Source organism: Myotis lucifugus, unplaced genomic scaffold, assembly GCF_000147115.1.
Source record: "Myotis lucifugus unplaced genomic scaffold, Myoluc2.0 scaffold_629, whole genome shotgun sequence".
NCBI classification, from domain to species: domain Eukaryota; kingdom Metazoa; phylum Chordata; class Mammalia; order Chiroptera; family Vespertilionidae; genus Myotis; species Myotis lucifugus.
Genome location: NW_005871677.1, coordinates 313612 through 331570, shown reverse-complemented (window position 1 = coordinate 331570; position 17959 = coordinate 313612). Strand labels below are relative to the sequence as shown.

The window sequence follows — 17959 nt, the reverse complement described above, 5'->3', positions numbered from 1 at the left end:
CCTCTCCAAGCACTGCAGGGGGTGACCCTGACTTTCCCCACTGGTCCTCTCAGGTCTGAAGAGAAGGGAGACGGGAGGGTGGGACTCTGGTGGACTGGCCCCACCCTGCCTGGGGAAGACTGCTCTCAGGCCACCTCTCCAACCAGGAGCGGCTAGTTGGGTGCTACACATCTTACTACCCTGGACAGTCCCAAGGACCGGGCCGATGGTCCAGGGGACCTGAGGGGGCCCAAGGGAGGGCTGGGCCAGACGGGATGGGCTTGGAGAGGGATGTGGGAGTTGGCTGCCGGCGAGGGCCCAGGGGTGACAAAGCTCAGGCCTGGCAGGCATTCTCTTCCTCTGATGGGTGAGCCAGGTGCTATGGCCCTGGGCTTCCCCAGGGTCTGAAACAGGCCAAGGCACAAGAGGAAGAGGAGGCTGGAGGCCCTGGCGGAGCCCCCGGGCTTGGGTGCCCAGGGCACCTGTTCTGGGGTCTGAGGGGCAAATGAGCCCAACACCCTTGAGCTTTTGTCAGGAGGAGCTCAGCAAGCTCCTAGGGGAGGGAAGGGGCCCTGCAACCCCAGGAAGGAGGAGACCCCCCAGGGGATTACGGGGGGGTCACAGGCTGCCTGGGAGCCCCCCACCCCCTGCCCTGTACCACATACACCCCAGGGACCCCATGCTCACCAGCTTCTGTCCAGAAGTGCCACCCTGTAGCCTGGTCCCCTCTCCCACCCCGCCCACCTCCAATGACCATGACCATGACTTGATGTCTTATGGCGGATGCAGATGGGAAGATGGCATGAAGAGGATGGAGAGGGGGAGAGAACTCAAACCATGAGAGAGAAGGTGAGACAGAGAGCGCCAGACGGAGAAAAGTAGTGAGATGGGCCACCCCGCCCACCCGGAAGTCCTGGCCTGCGGCCTGCCAGCCCCCAGAGCGCCCGAAGCGCTGCCCACACCCGCCCGCCCTGCCCGAAGACGGCACACCGCCCACCCGCCGCCTCTTCTGTCCCTCACGTCGGGTCTACCTCGGGCCTCCCAACTCAGATTTTTCTCTTCCCTTGGACAAAAGTTGTCATTGGTTTAAAAAAAAGAGAGAGAGAAAGAGAAAGAGATGAAGTAAGCCAAGGTCCAGAGCCCTCCCTTGTCCTCGGAATATCCAACCTGGGGAGGAATTGAGGGAGGAGAGAGGGAGGGGGAGGGGGGGAAAAAGAGGAACAAGGAGAAACCAAATGTGAGACTGAAGGGAAGGGTCAGGGCGGACCTGCTGCACCTTCTAGAGGCCTGAATGGAGGGGAGGGGGGCAAGGCAAAAAGGGAATGGTGGTGGCGTCGCCTTGTGGTCACATTAAATTTTCTTGGTGTGGGGGGCACGACAAAACAACAAAAAAAATCAAAAAACAAAAAAAAACACGAAAAACAAAAAATACAGCAATCAGGCATGAAGATGGCATGGCTGCGCCTCCCGGTCCCTTCCCACCCTGGCCAGCACCCCGGCCTGCACCCCACTGTGCTCCCCCTCCCGCCCCCCAGGGGCCTGGGCCAGGGGCCAGGGCCGGGAGCAGCGGGCAGGGGGGCTAGTGGTGTGCTGGCTGGTGCGCCTGAGGCCGGGGTGGCCATGGTGGGGGGCTCAGGTTTGCTCTCATCCGAGCGGGAGGCTCCGTGGCCTTCTAGGTTGGGGGAGACTTGATGATGGACAGGGCGTGGGGGGCTTTTCTGTTTGCAGTGGAGACTGTTTGGATGGGCTGGGGCGTTGTGGTTTCCGTTTCATCGTCCACTTACAAGGTGATGGAGGAGTCAAGGCGGCGCCGTCTGGGGCAGTGCTGGTGGATTTGGAATCAGGCATAGGAAGGGGCACAGGTCTGGCCACTGGAGGCGGCGGCGGTAGCAAAAATGACCCCGGGACTTTGCCCTGGCCGCTACCGTTGGGCTGCGAACAACATAAATAGAGTGACGCATGAAGGCACATCACACACAGACACACGCTCCCCTGCGCGGCCACGCCAGCTCGCTCCTGAGAGCGGGCGCTCCCGGCGGAAGGTGCAGAACAGGGCCCTCTCCTCCGGGCACAGGGCGGGTGAGGGTGGGAGGCCTCGGTGTGGTCTCTCGGGTGTTTCTCTCTCTCTGTTTTTTATTTTTTTGTCTTTCGTGGTCCTCTTCTGAAGTTGTGGGAGGAGGAAGGGGGGTGTCCGACGGGTGGTGTGTTATTTCTTAGGGAATGTGTTTTCGGTACCAAAAACGTGCCGCCTACCCACAGACCAGCTGCACCTAGACTCTCACTCCTGAAGACCTTCTCCTCTGACAGGAAAGATGCACCAGCTTTCCCCCTCCCTTGTGTCCCCCCAACACACACAGGAGCCCCCCTCTGCGGGGGCAAACAGTTACCCTGGGGTGGGTCTGGTTGACCCAAGGAGGACTGCCATCCTCCACCCCACATCATGGCCCGCGGGATGCTGGGCACTGGGGGGCTTGCCCTCAGCTCCAGCAGCCCGAGGACGGTGGGGAGCTGGTCCTTTTGCTATGGACGAGCCCGGGAGGAAATCCATTGCTGCCACTCATTCCTTAGCGGACATCCTTGTACAAGGCTCTCAGACACCAGGGTGCCAGGTCACTAGATCCGTTCCTTGTCTTTCGTTCCCTCCTGTACCTCAAACTCCTGTGCGTGGCCTTGCGTGCGTCAGCCTTGGAGCTCCCAAGGACCTAGGCGCCACAGGCGAGGCCAAGGTCCCTGGAGAGACCTCCCTGAGCTGGGGGCACGTACCTCCCCCCGCTCTGGGCAGTGCCCCCGAGGACCAGGGGAGCTGGGCCAGAACTCTTCATCCTAAACTGGCCTCTCTCTCACGGGGCAACGCTCTGCCCCCCCAGCCAGCCCGGTGTGAGAACTTGGGAAGTTTCCCTGCTCCTCCTTCAGCTGGTAGGCCACCCCTGCGGAGCCCACCCCGTGGATGTCTGCCCATCTTTCTGTCATCACTGGTTTTGCCTGAACAACGACAATGAGACTTGCAGGGGGTCTCCCCTACGCCAACTGCTCGTCAGCTCAGTGCCCTGGGTGCCTAGCTCTGTGCCAGGCATTTTACTCATCTTGTGTTCCGTCCGCCCAGAAACCTGTCCGGCAGCAGTTCTCGCTTGGGGGCAGTTCTGCTCCCCAGGGGGTCTGTAGACATCTCAGTTAGCACAACTTCCGGGGGCTGCTCCTAGCTGCTGGTGGGTGGAGGCAGGGAGTGCTGCTCAGCACCCTATAATGCCCGGGGTGCCCCCCAGGACGAGGGCTCATCGGTCCAAAGGTTATCAGAGCTGCAGGTGGGAAACCCTGCTGCAAGGGAAGCTCCGCCCTCCCTCCCCCTCTCACAGCTGGGGAAACAAGGCTCTGTGCAGCGACGTGGTTGATGCAGTCGCTGGGCTGTGACTGGTGAGGCCTGAAGTTCACAGCCGTGTCTGTCTGACTCCATGGGTCCTATGGGTTTCCTCCAGCAGGTGCAACAACCCTCCTCCCAAATCCCAAGGTGCCCAGACTCTTCCTGTCTCCGGAAACCTTCCACGGCTCTGACTGCATCTGACATAAAGGAGGGTCTCCCCAGGTGGGACTCAAGGACCCCATGGTGGAGACCCTCCCAGCACTGGTGCCCCTATAGCCCCTCCTCTCAAGTACATCTCATTGCAAACCGACTGGGGCTTCCAGACGCAGCCTCACAGTTGGGCTGCGCACCTGCTCACTGCAGGGCCCTCTGTCTACAGGGCCTTTTCCTACACCTTCCCAGGCCTGCTCACAAAACCCTGTCTCCCACGTGGGGACCAGCCGGATTCCCTGAACCACCATCCACCTCTCTCTGCCCTGTGGCTCCAGGATGCTCTTGACCTCCCCTGGGACCTTTAAAGCAGACTGCCTGCCACCCAGGCTCCCCAGCGAGTCACAGGCCACCTCTGTGTGGCTCAAGCCTGCAGCACTCAAGTCCCAGTGACTGAGTTGAATCAATAGTCCCCCCACCCCCCGCCCGCTGCACATTAAAACCACAGAGGCCCACGCTGACTCGTGCAGGCCACGCCCCTCTGAACTCTGGCCGTCCTGCCCACCATCCTTCACCTCTAGTGACCAGCGGAGGTCTGACATCGTCCCTCCAAGAGGTCCCTCCTGGACTGGATTCTTCTTGCCCACTCGGAGGCCCTGACAAAAGCAAGCAGTGGCTGCTGGTCCTGGGCTGGAGACCCTCGGTGTCAAGTGTCCTTTCAGAAACGGTCCCTCCAGTTCCAGACACGGGCCAGAGGGCTCTCCAGCTCTGCAGGGTTGATACTGAGACACGAGCAGCAACTGCCTTCCCTCCTTCCCACGGCCTATCTGGTTCCTGTCTTGCTTTTCCACCAGGGCAGGAAACTCCACAGATCACAGCCTCTCTCCTCTTCTCCAGGCGCCATCCTGAGCCTGGGCCCTGGGAAGCTGGGACACGGGGGCTTCCACGGCAGCACTTGCTCCCGGGGCAGCCTCTACCTCCTTCTCCGAGCACCCGAAGGGTGTCCCCAGAGCCAGTCGATACCCAGGAGGATCTAAAACATGAGTCCCACCCAATAAAGCTAATCCCAGCTTGATATGGCTGAACATCAAAACCTGCTGATTTACAACATGCGGTCTCTAGAAGCAACTTCCAACCAGGCTAGGATGTCTCTGCTCTGGTTGGGTTATAAGTGGACGTTTGTAAAATCTCAAGGTCTTGTGACTCGCAGCAGCATCTTACGACCTCACGAGTTAAGAGATATAAGCGCAACCCGGCCGGCGTGGCTCAGTGGTCGAGAGTGAACCTATACACCAGGGGGGCACGGTTCCATTCTCAGTCGAGGCACATGCCCGGGTGGCAGGCTCGATCCCCCGTGTGGGGCGGGCAGGAGGCAGCCAAGTAGTGATTCTCTCTCATCATTGATGTTTCTATCTCTCTCCCCATCTCCCTTCCTCTCTAAAATCTATCTATCTATCTATATACATATTTTAAAAGAGCTAGAAGTGCATGCTAGTGACAGCTGCTCCAGCATTGCTGGTGGAAGCTGAGCCAGAACCAGGCCTCCTGCCCCTCACTGAGCCCTGGGACCTCTCCCTTGCATTGGTGGTCTCTTCTCTCTGCCAGAAAAACAGCTAACAAGGCACCTTCTTTCTGTTCTTTGCATCTCCCCTGAGCGGTGTCTTTGTTTGGCCTTGGCCCTGACTGATGTGGTTCTTCTCAGTCAGGGCCTCACGCTGGGGTCCGAGGCTAAGCCATAGGGGGCACCGGGCATGCCTTCTGCAGATCATCTGTAAAATCTTTGTATGCACACACACATTTTTCTGTAAAGATGGCCTGCAACTTCGAACTCTCACGGGAATGAGGCATTTACTCCTCTGGGCTCTGGATCAGTGGTTCTCAAAGTGGTCCTCTGACCAGAAGCAGCAGCAGCTGAGAACTGGGAGAGAAACGCAGGTTCTCAGGCCCACCCAGACCGGCTGAATGGGAATCAGGTGAGACCCAGCCCCCTGCGTGCCCGCCAGGCCTCCGGGTGACGGGTGACGCCGTGCGTGCCGGCTTCTCCTCTGGAGGTGGCCAAGGGGCAGGTGCCGCCTGTGTGGCCACCCCCTGCCGCGAAGCCAGCTGCAGAGCCTGGGCCTCTGGTGCTCTCCTCCCCCACAGCATGGTGCCGTCTCTGGCCTCCTCTCAGAGGCTGGGCCACCTGGAGCAGGCTCACTGCAGACGCCCCCTCCTCTCTTGGGCACCACAGGCCACAAGAAGAAACCCAGAGAGGCTGATGCCCAGCCGAGCTAGCCTCCCTGTCTAACCAGGGTAGCTGTTCACCCCCGTCTGTAGCGTTTTGTCCACCGTCTATTTGGAGAAAGCACCTGCCTTGAGAAGAGAACCTTCTAGGCCAAATGAGACCTTAACCTTGAACAGTCAAGTCAAGGGAGAGGGTCAGGATCAGCCGTCAGGACGCCCGGGGGAGGGACCAGCTCTCTGGGCTAAACTGGTCGCCCAGGTTGGTCTCACTGAGTCCCAGCCCCGGCTGTCTCTGTAGGTGAGAAGGCAGGCAAGGCAGGTGGAGGGAACACCCCACACCCCAGAAGTCCCAAAGGGCCTGGTACAGGGGCTGGCAGTTCCCAAGGACGCTGCCGGCATCTCTGGAGAAAGTGCAGTAGCTGTTGGGGGCCACGTTCACTTTGCCCTGAGTGCCCCTGAAGTGAACAGAGCTTGTCCAGAGAGGCGGGCAAGCCTCTGAGTGTGCTAAGGAGCTGCAGAGCCAGGAAGAGAAACCCTTAAAGGGCCCAGGGGGAAAGGAGCTGGAAAGCAGAAGGAGAGAGAGCAGGAGGGAGGGAAGACGGAGTGAGGAGCCCCCCATCAGTAATGCCCCCGCACTTAGCCAACGGCCACCCTGTGTGGGGCGCCTGAAGGGCCGCCCCTGCTCTCCCTGGGTGTGGTCTGGCATGAGTCCGGCCCTTTGAATGGCCTCCCCCCCTAACCTCTCACAGGGGGCTCCCGGCTGGACCGGCTGGGGGACCGGCTGGGGCGCCAGCACCTTTCCAAAGGTCGAGAGACCACTGTGTCCCAACCCAGCGTGGTCTCCCGGGGACAAGGTGAGGACCACTGTCCCCCTGCAGGGCTGTCTCTGGACCATCACTGTTTGGAATAATTCCTTTCCTGAGTGACCCTGAATTTCTGCTGGTCCGTGACCTGGGTCCTGGGGCTCATTGACGGAGAACAGCAGTGCCCCCCAGCCCCCACAGAGCTCCACGGGAAGCCAGTGTCTCCCAGGCTGAGGAGCAGGGCTGCACACAAACCTAGAAGCAACCTGGAAACCGCCTGTTCAAAGTCCTGCCAACCGGAGTCTCCATGACAGCCCCCGTGGCCAAGGATGCTGCCCAGCACCCCACGATGCCCAGCACAGCCTCACACCACAGAATGATGAGCAACCCCAAATGCCAACAGTGCCACCGTGGGGAGATTTTGATCTAGAAAATCCTTGCAGCCCCGAGGCTTAAGAGGGGTGTTAGGAGGTGAGGGGCCTGGTCTGGGTGGCACAGCTCACGGGTGCCCTCCTGGGGGAACAGAGACTGAAGAGAGGGCCGGGAGCCCGAGCAAGGTGTGGGCTCTGCTGCTGCCCCCACCTTTCTGGACGGTGATGGAGAGGCTCCGGCACGATACACAAACCCCTACCGCAGACCAGAAAACGAAGGTGTCCGCGCTACTGGCTCCCCGCTGCTCCCGTCCCGGGTGGGCTCGGCTCTCGGGCCCTCTCCCTGTGATCCTGACACAGACGGACAGACGCAGAGATGAGCTGTGGTGGGGCTCCCGGGCCTCTGGACTCACCTGTCCGGTGGCCTGGCCCGAGCCATCTGAGCACACAAACTGCACAAACTCCTTCAGCGAGTCCTGCCCGTGGTGGTGGTGGTAGCGGATGGTCGGGTGCGTGAAGTACGGGCTCGACTGCTGGATGATGGATGTGGAGGGGAAGTGCAACGCTGACGCTGTGGCCCGAGGGCTCCCTGCATGCACGTGGGCGGGAAGAAAAGGGCATCAGGGTGGAGAAGATGAGGGTCAGGGCCCTGAGGAAAAGGGAGAGTGGGCGGGAGCAGGGCGGGACCAGGGTAAGGAGCGTGAGGGTCTGGCCTCTGGCATGGACGTTGAGACAGCACAAAAAAGCCCTCAGTAATCAAGGTAAGTAACATTTTAATGCGTATTTTAAAAAATCCAATTGGCAAACGGGGGCTTGCACACCCACCCGCTGCTTGTCTTGACAAATATAGTTTGATTGGGACCAGGGCCAGGGTTAACATGAGGCAAACGAGGCAGGGCCATGCAAGGATAGCATCAGATCCATCTTTTGTTTAAAATGTTTATATTTGCTCTTTGTTTTTGCGGTAGTTTTATTTTTTAAGAATATTGCATTAGCTCTAGCTGGTTTGGTTCAGTGGATAGAGATTTGGCCTGCGGACTGAAGGGTCCGGGTTCGATTCCAATCGAGGCACATGCCGGGTTGTGGGCTCAATCCCCAGTGTGGGGCATGCAGGAGGCAGCTGATCAATGATTCTCTCTCGTCACTGATGTTCCTATCTCTCTCTCCCTCCACCTTCCTCTCTGAAATCAATAAAAATATATTTTAAAAAAGAACGTTGCATTAAAACATCATTTATCCTGACGACTGAATTTTGGGTGCCCCCTTAGAGTTTGCACCCAAGGCAAGGTCCAGGGCTAGGATGGGAGCCTGGATGAGGGAGAAGAGGAGACAGACACGACCCCCACAACGTGCACATACATCTGCGTGTGAGCAGGTGTGCACCTGGCCGCGGCTGCCTCGGCCACATTCTTGTGTGCTCAGCCCCGTCACCCTTGCACATGTGTCCTCGCACACACAGCTCCCATCCCGCTCCAGGCCCCAGCTCTTCCCCGGCCAGTCCTCTCCCTCCCGTCTGTTTCCAATCAGCTTGCTCTTGCTCTTGGTTTCATTAGGGGGCTGAGGAAACTTGGCTTCTCTCTGGAGTTCATAAAAGCTGAGTGGAGCTGGGCTCCCTGCCCCCACGCTGAGGCCACCACGCCCTGCCCTAGCGCAGGCTGCCTCTGGGCTCCCAGCCAGGAGGCCCTGAGGAGGAAGCCGGGAGGGTAAACCTTGCCATTCTCTGTCCTATAGAAGGGCCCAGGAGATGGTGGGCGGACACAGGGTTGTGTCCAGAAAAAGTTCAAGCCTCTTTCTGCCAGATGGGTGCCGAGGTGGGGGTAGGAACAAGAGCGGGAAGAAGCAAATGAGGGGGTGGTGAGGACTCGGCTCCCACAACTTCCTGCCTGATTCCATCCCCCGGGGAACATCGCCGTGTTCTCCCTGCCAAACACCTTCTCCCGAGACTGAAGCAAGAGAGCCCCCAAGTCAGCAGCCAGTCCCAGTCCTGGGAGAACAGCCCAGGCGCCACGGTGATCCCTGGGTTCCCGGGCGCCCTTTCAATCTGCGCCCCGTGCCCACCTGGGTTGGTGCGGGGAGACCGGACCTTTGCCCAGGAGCCCGGAGAGCAGCTGAGAGGAGGGCAGAGGGAGAAGCTGAGCTTTCCCAGCCACAACTGGCGAGAGGAGAGGAGAACCCGCAGGCCTGAGGGCAAGCCAGGCCTGTGCACACATCCATGCACACACATCCCAGCACACGTTACGCAGCCATGTGCACACATGCACTCAGTGCATGCATACACACAAGCACCCGGCACACATGGAAGCATGCACACACGAGTGCACACGGGGAGGGGGAAGCAAGTAGGAGAGCGCTTGGGAATGAGGTGAGGAGGCTGGGTCTCCAGTCAGTGCTGCCGTGGGAGGAGGGCCCGTTCCCTCGCCCACCCACTGTCAGACCACAGCCCCTCAGAGAGCTAGGGGCCCTCACTCTGATGGACCTGGCCCCTTCACCTGGCCGCTGCCCCTCGGTGCTCCGCCACCTCCCCGAGAGCCCCCCTCCGGGCCCTCATGTCTCACCTGGTCTGACTCCAGCAAGCACAGGCAGCGGGTGGTGAGTGAAAGCCATGCGCGGGGAGCTGCCCTGAGAGGAGAGGGCACTGCAGAAGTCCAGCTTTCCTGACTTCTTTAGAGAAGCCGGGCCTGGGGGGAGGAATCAGCAACACAGGGCAGGTTTAGCTGGGCCAGGGCGGGAGCGGGGGAAGGCAGGAAGCCAGCAGCTCACTCCTCTCCTCAGCCCCCTCCTGGCTGCCCCTTCCCCCACCGTGCTCCCTCCTGCCACCTTTGCCCCATCCGGCTGTTTCTCAGGCCCCGTGTGCAGCCCAGCCGGCACTGGGTGCCTCTGACAGGAGAGGAAAATGAGGCACTTGGGTGTGCTGGGCCGGGGGTCCATCTTGCCTCCTGACAAGCCGATAATGAGCTCAGGGGGCACAGATGAAAAGGTGGGATCCAGGAGCAGGGGACCAGGAAGGGCACCGGGGTCAGAGCTGTCCAGGCAAGGATTGCCTCGGCCAAGGAACCCAGAGGTTGGACTGCCTTTGGATGGGGCATTTGTTTTGCTGCCAGTGCCAGAGATGGGGTGGCATTCAGCAGGAGACAGGGGCACAGAGGACACCCCTCGAGGACCCTCTGTACCCAGTGGGCACCATATCCAAATGACACTATGACAAAGCACAGCCCGGGGCCAGGTCCTCTGTGGGAGCTTGATTCTTCTCTGGGCTGGGCCTCAGAGGCTGTGCCCAGGCTGGGAGGGAGGGGTAAGGTGGAGCTGGAGCAGATCTCCAGAGCTGCCATCTTTGATGCACAAATCAAGTCAGTTTGGGTGGGGGGTTGGGGGCTGCAGAACAGAGAAATAAGAGCCACTTTAACCACAGAGGGAAGAGGCGGGGGAAGGGCGAACTCCCAGCCGCCAGAAGAGGTGTTATCTGGCAGCAGCTGTGTGCCACCTGATAGCTGGCACAGTGAGGGGGGGGGGCGCCCCCACCAGCTGTGCACAGCTGTCCCCTAGGCCACACAGTGCCTCCCCAGCTGTTCCCTGTCCTGCAGCTGGGCTGCTTAATTGGCGATTTGTCTCAGCACAGGGAAACAACACAGGAAGCGGGTGAGGAGGAAAAGAGGGGAGAGCGAGGAAGCTGGGGTGTGTGGCAGGACTGCAGGAAGCAGAAATGGCAGGCTCTGCAGCAGACAGCCAACAAAGAAGAGAGCAGGGCCTGGGGAGGAGGGCTCCTTGGGAACCAGGTCTAGGCCGAGGGGCCTGGGGCCACCAGCCGTGGTGGATGTGCCCTTAAGGCACCTGACGCCTGTGGGAGCAGTCACTTCACTGAGGCCCGGCTGGGGCTTCTTCAGGGCCCTCAACTGCTTCTCTCTCCATCTCCCGAGGTTCCCCAGGGAAGCATCTGGACGCTGCTGGCCCACATCCCCCGCCTGCCTCCAGGGAACCCTGGGAAGAGCACCCCAAGTCATGTGGAGCCATGTCCGCAGAGGCGGGGCTTGATGGTGGCCCAGAGCCTGGTCCCTTAGCCCAGGGCCTGGAGGAGCCCTCCTCCCTCCTCCAGAGAAGTCAAGAGCAGAAGCGGATTCTGTGTCTGGGGCAGCGCCTTCCTATCCTTTGGCCTTTCTTCTCCCTCATCCCAGCCCCTGCCCATCCACCTGGCCCTTCCCAGTAGGCCACATCTGGAAAACACCAGGAAGAGCACCACTGGAACACAAAGTCCCCCCCGCCCCCAGGCCTAGCAGAGCAGAGGCACCCTGTGCACATCCCACACACGCACGGGCAGTACTCCCCGGCCCCCCCCACACACCTCAAGGACACACACAGCTGACCACCAGTGTGCGAAGAAGTATCCTGCAGCCCGCTTCCTCATCTACACCTGCCACAGGCGCGCACACACTCAGGGGCTCTCCGGGTCTGCCCAGGCCTCCCAGCAAGACTGGAGTGACCGTGGGTGGGTTCACCAGGAAGGGGGTGGCTAGAGGGGCCTGGGAGGCCTGGAGACAGTTCTGCTCACTCTTTAGTAGCCTCTACTCCTTTCTGCAAAGCTGAGCCCTTTAACCCAGCAGTTCCCAGCTCAGTCAGCTGGGGAAGAGTCTGCCCTCCCCCAATCCTAGGGGACATTCAACGTTGGGAGACATTTTTGGCCATCACACCCGGGGTGTGTGTGTGTGTGGGGGGGGTGCTACTGGCATCTAGTCGGGGGGAGGCAGGGCTGCTACTCAGCACCCTTCAGTGCACAGGATGCCGCAGCTCAGAGAAGGACCCGGCCCCAGTGTCAGCAGTGCCCAGTCTGAGAAGCCGCTTTAACCCTTTGCACGCCATAGGCGTCTAGAGACGCAGGGATGTTTCTGCTTCGGACGCGTGGCAGTTAACTGGTTATACCACCGAGACTCTAGAGCCGGGGCAACCTTTCTACAGAAATGCCAGGAGAAGGAACCCGAGAAGGCTTTGAAGGGGAAGCCCCAGCCCCACTGCAGGGCACCGGAGGCCTCCGCCTCCCTCCTGCCGTGCCCGTGCCCGCGGCTCTGCTGCCCACCGCGGCAGCCACGCTCCTCGCCTCGGCTCCTTTCTTCGGCCGGCACTGCCTTCCTCTGGAAGATGGGGAGGCGAGAAGCCAGGCAGTGCCACTGACAGTGGGGGAACCGGTGGGAGAGTCGCCAGGTAAACGGAGGGAGGAGGCGAGGTTCAGGGCTGCCCTGGCTCCGGGCCAGGCCTCGCGGCGCCCATACCTGCATCCACATCGTTGGGCCACCCGCTGGACTGGCTGCTGCCAGCCGCTGGGGAGCGGCCTGTCCCGGGATAGAAGACATCGTCGACAGGGCTCTCCATCTCGCTGTCATCAATGGACTTGGGGCGCTTGGTGGTGCTGGGGAAGGAGGAGCGGGGTCAGGCGGGCCCGGGGTGGCCCAGGTACTGGTATTCGGGCCGAGGAAGCCTGCCCTGCCGGCCCCCTGAGCTGGGAGCAGGTGCCCACTGACAGCAGCACTGCTGGGCACTCATTCGTGTCCACCCCCAGGACAGCCCTAGAGCCCCTTGGCCCCGCCTGCCTGCTCCTCCTCCTCCATCACCTTCTCCGTTCGTCCTTGATACCATCATCCATCGAGTTGCTTAAGTCAAAGGGGTGGGCAACACCCTCAAATGCTTCCTTGGCCCCACAGCCCCCAGGGTCAAGGTGAGACGACTGAGGCACTCACCAGGGGGTGCCACAACCCCCACCATCAGGATAGAAACACAAAGATATTATAATGTTTTGATGCAATATTTAAACAGGTCAAAATGAACACCCCAACCCTCACATGAACCAAAACGTCCAGTTGTTTGTTTGTTTTTAAAGGGACAGGATCCCACCCTGCCCTGCACGACTGGCCCTGACCAGGGCCTACTGTGTCCACCCCCAAACATCTCTCAGCTACACCCGACCGTCTCATGCCACTGCCCCACCTCCAGGACTCGGGCCCTCCTCCAGCCTGGCTGCCGGTCCTGCCTGGCTGCTGGAGGTGCTTTCTTGAGCACACATCCCCGGCATCTTCTGCTGAAAACGCGTCAGTGGGTTTTTAGTCTAAACACCTTCCTCTGGCCTCGAAGCCCTCCAGGGAGTGGTCCCACCAGCCTGTCCCACTCGGCTGGGACGGAAGCTGCCCTCTAGCTGGAGCGTCCACTCGGTGCCCTTCCTAGCCCCCTGTAGGTCCGTCCCCGAGAGAGAGAGACCTTCTCGGACCCGCACTGGGAGCGCCTTCCAGACAGAGCCAGGCCTTGTTTAGGTCTGTGTTCCCAGGGCCAAGTGCCCACAACAGTACAGAGCAGGACGTTCAGGGGAGAGGGCCAGTGCCCTCCAAAGGGGTGACGCTCTGAAGCACCCAGGGCACTGTGGCACAGCTGCCCAACACATCCGAGATGGCCCGGTCGGGGTGGGGGGAAGGGAGGGGGAAGGCCAGGGGTGCGGGGCTTACCTGGTGGAAGGAGGGGAGGTGATGGACCTCCGCCCCAGCGTCACCTGGTTTATGTTGTAGTAATTGGGACTCTCCAGGTCCGCCAGCGAGAAGTTGGGGCCTGATGCTGTGGCGACAGGAGCTGGGAAGAAGCGAGAGATGACGGATGAGTCGCAGGTGCAGGAGGCCCGAGGCTGGGCTCGCTGGAGAAGAGCCCTTCGCTGTTGTTTTTTCCTCCAAAGCGGAGATTAGACACGGGCCTCTCTGGACACCTCTGCTCCCCTCAGCCTGGTGCCCAGGAGGCAGGCAATGTCCCAGGAAACCCTGTTTGCCCCTGGGCCCAGCAAGACCCCATCCATCCGCAGGGGGCCACCTCCTCACCCCCATCCCTGCTGGCTGGGCCCTGGCCAGGAAGGAAGGACTCACTTACTCTGTGACACTCTGACCAGCTCTGTCACGTTCCAGACCCCGGAAGTCACAAAGCAGTCCTGGAAGCTTAAGTGCCCTGAGGAGGGAAAAGAGCCGTGAGTGAGTGGAGGCCAGGCCAGGAGGGGCTGCCTGCGTTTCCTCACAGTTCTCCCACCTCCCATTGCTCCCTCCCAAGCCCCAGGATGGCCCTCAGGGGCTCTCAGGTCTCCAGGGAAGAGGGGGTGCACTCTAGGTGAGTCCCCTTCCCTCCCTTCAAGCTGGCAGCCAAAATTCAGCTGAGGGACAGCTGAGTAAAGGGGAGGAACTGGTGGAAGGCACAGGAGGGCCTGGGGGCAGGGCAGTCAGGGAGGTGTGGGCAGCAGGGCAGGTGGGCCGGGCACTGACCGTTGGGCAGTGGTTTGATGTCCGCATCTCCTTGCTGGTTTGAACTATCTGATTGTCCGGATTCTGCAGGAGACACAAAGGGGAAGATGGGTCAAGACCAAAGTGCCCCACAAACGGCTCCCTCGCCAGCCCTGTTTCCAGGGACACCCTCCTGCGGTGGGGATGCCCGGGCACTGCAAGGGGTTTGGCAGCACCCCCGGCCTCCACCCACTAGATGCCAGTAGCGCCCCAGTTGTGACAACCAAAAGTGTCCCCAGACACTGCCCCATGTGCCCTGGGGACAAAGTCGCCAGTGGGTGAGCAGCATCGGCCGACGGTCAGGGCCGGGAGGGCTCCTCGGAGGGAAGCCAGCGACCATTCTGCACAGCTGGAATGGACCCAAGGGCTCCCCATCCTCCGCCCGCCTCCAGTGCCCAGAGAAGCGGCCCCTGGCTTCCCGCACTTCATTAATTAGAGCCAGTCCTGTCTGCCTGAGCCACCCCCACCTCACCTTTCTGCTTACAGGCAGTGCCTGGCAACACGGAGGGGGAGGTCCGCCCTGACGCTGTCGCCCGCTCTGTGCCAGCCTGTCTGGGCTGTCTCATGCCCCAGTGCCACAGCTGCTCAGAGGGAGCCCCGAAACAAGGGCCCATTGTGCAGTGGGAGCTCACAGAGGGCTGGGGGCAGGGTGGAGTGTGTGTGTGAATATTTTGCTGAGCTTGGGAAAGCCCCCCGCCCCGCCCTCCAGGTCCTCAAAGCTTTGTGTGCCAGGGGCACAACAGGGACCTCCAGAATGCCTGCCTGGGCACGACAGCTGGTGAGAGGGTGGCGGAGGGGGGCCAGGGCAGGTTGTGGGGCAGGAGGAAGGCAGGCGCTGGGTAAAGAATCAGCTGCTTTCTGGGGGACAACATGGGGGTGGCACTGGGAAAACTGGGGACAGTGTTGGCCAGGGCTTTGCCCCACTCTTTGGAGCAATCCTGCCTCTGGGTCTCACCCATCACCCCACGGTCAGCCCACTGGCCGGGAATCTGGCCCCCACCGGCCTCACTGCCGAGCTGCTCACACTGGGGAGTGACCAGCGAGGAGATTCCTGAAGGGCAGCGTGGGCCCCCACCGGGGCTGGCGGCAGAGCAGCAGCTTCTGAGCGAAGGCCCCTCCGCGGCTCCACTCCTGGCCACCTGCCTGTGTGGCCAGTGGGAGAGGACAGCTGCCTCAGGACGGCCTCAGGCCCCCTCCCCCCATCCTCTACCTTATTAGATTAAACACATTTTTTGATTGATTGATTTTAGAGAGAGAGAGATAGGAAGGGGGAGAGAGAGGGAGAAACATCCATTTGTGCCACTGGTGTATGCACTCATCGGTTGACTTTTGTATGTGCCCTGACCAGGGATGGAACCCGCAACCTGGGCATAGCGGGGCGCCGCTCTAACCCACTGAGCTACCCGGCCAGGGCACCTTGTTAGATATATTTTTTTTTAAGCCCCAAAAATAATCCTAGCCCTAGCCAGCAGCTGCCTCTCAGGGCCGCCCTTTCCCCAGTTCCTAACGCGGGAGGGGCAGAGCCTCAGACCAGCTTGTGGAGCCCAGCGAGGGCACAGGCTCCAGCCCCCGCTGCCCGGGGGTCCCTGCCACCCACCCCTCCAGACCTGGGTCAGTGGAGGAGACCCTGATGTCAACCCCACGGAGTGGCCTGGTCCCCCCCACAGCGGCGGCGCTGGCCTGCCTCCCGCACGTGCACACCCAGCCCAGCGACGGGGACCAGAGAGAGCCGGACAAAGAGATGGCGGTGGAGCAGGACGGAGGCAGACACACGGGCTGCAGGCAGGGAGACAGACAGGAAATCCTTCTACACCGGGACACGGCCCCGAACGCTGCTGCTGTTCTTCCTATTCGCTCCATGTGGAGAGGCGGGCGGGCGGGGAGAGAGGGGCGAGGTGCCGCCACGCGCCTCGGGCGGCGCTGCCCGCTGCTGGCAGCCATGTTCGCCTTGGCAGCCATCTTACGGCTGGCGCCCGCGGCCACCGCCGGCCTGGCGCTCGGCTCCGTCCTGGACAAAGGCAGACCCTGGAAATCTGGACCCAGGCTCCGAGGCACAGAAGCCAGCCCTGCGGCCAGGGCCCCGCCGTCCTGCTCCAGCGCCACCAGCTGCTTCCTCCCGACCAGGCCGAGGAGGGACCGGGAGGGCCGAGGCCGGGGCCTGGGGACACTCTGCTCCGCTCAGGGCGGCTGAAGCCCCCGCGGGCAGCCCCCAGGCCCAAGGGCTCCTCCAGTTCAGCAGGAGTGGACCCCTGCCCACGGGGACAGTGCTTGATGGCAGCCGCCCGTGCCCACCGTCAGCTGGGGACTGTGCCTTGGACGGAGCCGGGAGGGGCTGGCGGGCGCCCAGCCAGCGGCTGCGGGACACAGACGGGCCGTGGACCCCTGGGGCCCAGGCGCCCGGGGAGGGGAGAGACACCCACCCCGCCCGGAGAGGGGCCAGCTTTCTCACCCCAGGGGCGCTGGGGAGCCATGCCCTGAAGGCAGGGTCTGGTCTGGACAGCCCTCAGAGCACACAGCACCCCAGCACCTGACACCCTTCCATCCGGGCTCCCTGGGGGAGGGGTAACCCCAGGCCTCAGGACAGACAGAAGGACGGCTCCAGGCCCCGCCTCACGGCTGCTGGGCTTTTATCTGGCAGAATGGGGCTTATCGGAACCACCAGCTGAACAAACACACAAATCCACGGTTAGCGAGAGAAAACCCTGCGCCTGAACCCTTTATCTCCTGTTCGCAGGCCCACGCACTGCCCCTGCCAGCAGCACCGGAGGAGACCTGACTGCCGCCCGGCGGCTCCTCTCTCCGCTGCCCCCCCTCTCCCCTCACCCCGACCCAGCGCGGGGTGGCTCTCCTCTGGAAGTCCCTGCCAGGCAGGCGTGCGTGCCTGAGCGAGCTCCTGCCACCGGGGAGCCCCCCTCCAGTGTCTGCTTTCTCACGGGGGACAATGCGCCAGCTGGTGGCCTGCGGACCAGTGGAGGGGCAGGACGGTGTTGGCTGGCACAGGGCGGGCAGGTGCCCGGCTCCCTCTTTTATTCTCTCCCACCCAGCCCACGTCCCGGAGGCTGCCACTCTGATTCCTCAGCCGTTCAGGGTCACGTTCCCTGTCCGTCTTTCCAGCCTCCGCCTTCTCTCTGGCCTGGTCACCAGAGCAATGGGAACCCTCAGCACCGACCCCCAGTGCAGGGCCCCCCTGACTGAGGCTGGCACAGAAACCCAGACCCCCTGCCTGAACCTCCCTTCAGAGACCACAGCTGCCGTAAATTCCTGGAGAGACTGGAGATAGGACAGGGGGGCCGTGGGCACTGCTACCTCCCTCGGCCCCGGACAACTCACCATGTTCCTCCTTCCTGTGCTGAGGACCAGAGAGCACCTTCTGTGTCTACGCTTCCTCCCACGATGACCATCCCATGAGGCCTCCTCCAAACCAAGTTCAGCCACTGTGTCTGGGTGGGCAGGCACCAGGGCCCTGACCCGGGGCCAGGTTTGGGGATGGAGAGCCTTTTGGAGCCCACAGCCTGTTCCGGATGTTGCCAGGGGGTCAGACTAGCTTGTGTCACACATGAGAGCAGGCTCTGCTGACTGTCCTCCATACGCCCTCCTCTTGGGACCTGAGCTACTCGTGCGCTCCACACCTCCCCTCCCAGGCAGAGCCCTCGCCCGCCAGTGTGCCTGGGGATCTGGCCACCCAGGAGGCTCCCGGGAGGGAGGACTGTGCGGGAGAAGGTGACCAATCGGACGGGCCTCCGCGTGGGCCAGTGGCTCCTCAGAGCAGGCTCTGAACTGGAGGGG

General features: G+C 61.7%; 1 protein-coding gene across 7 annotated transcripts in view; it reads right to left on the bottom strand.

The window, feature by feature from the left end:
* NFIX (nuclear factor I X) overlaps window positions 1–17959 on the bottom strand; it is a 63858-nt gene that overhangs the window by 5488 nt on the left and 40411 nt on the right. For 3 of the 7 annotated variants that reach the window (XM_006105048.3, XM_014447236.2, XM_006105047.3), the window contains 6 exons: window positions 14156–14218; window positions 13773–13847; window positions 13364–13484; window positions 12143–12279; window positions 9440–9562; window positions 7298–7473 (listed from right to left, as the gene is read on the bottom strand). In XM_006105048.3, the coding sequence (XP_006105110.1) occupies window positions 7298–7473; window positions 9440–9562; window positions 12143–12279; window positions 13364–13484; window positions 13773–13847; window positions 14156–14218 (695 nt within the window). Of the gene's footprint in view, window positions 1–1763; window positions 1912–7297; window positions 7474–9439; window positions 9563–12142; window positions 12280–13363; window positions 13485–13772; window positions 13848–14155; window positions 14219–17959 lie in introns of all 7 variants that reach the window. The other 4 variants (XM_006105046.3, XM_006105041.3, XM_014447235.2 and 1 more) reach the window with 3 other exon arrangements.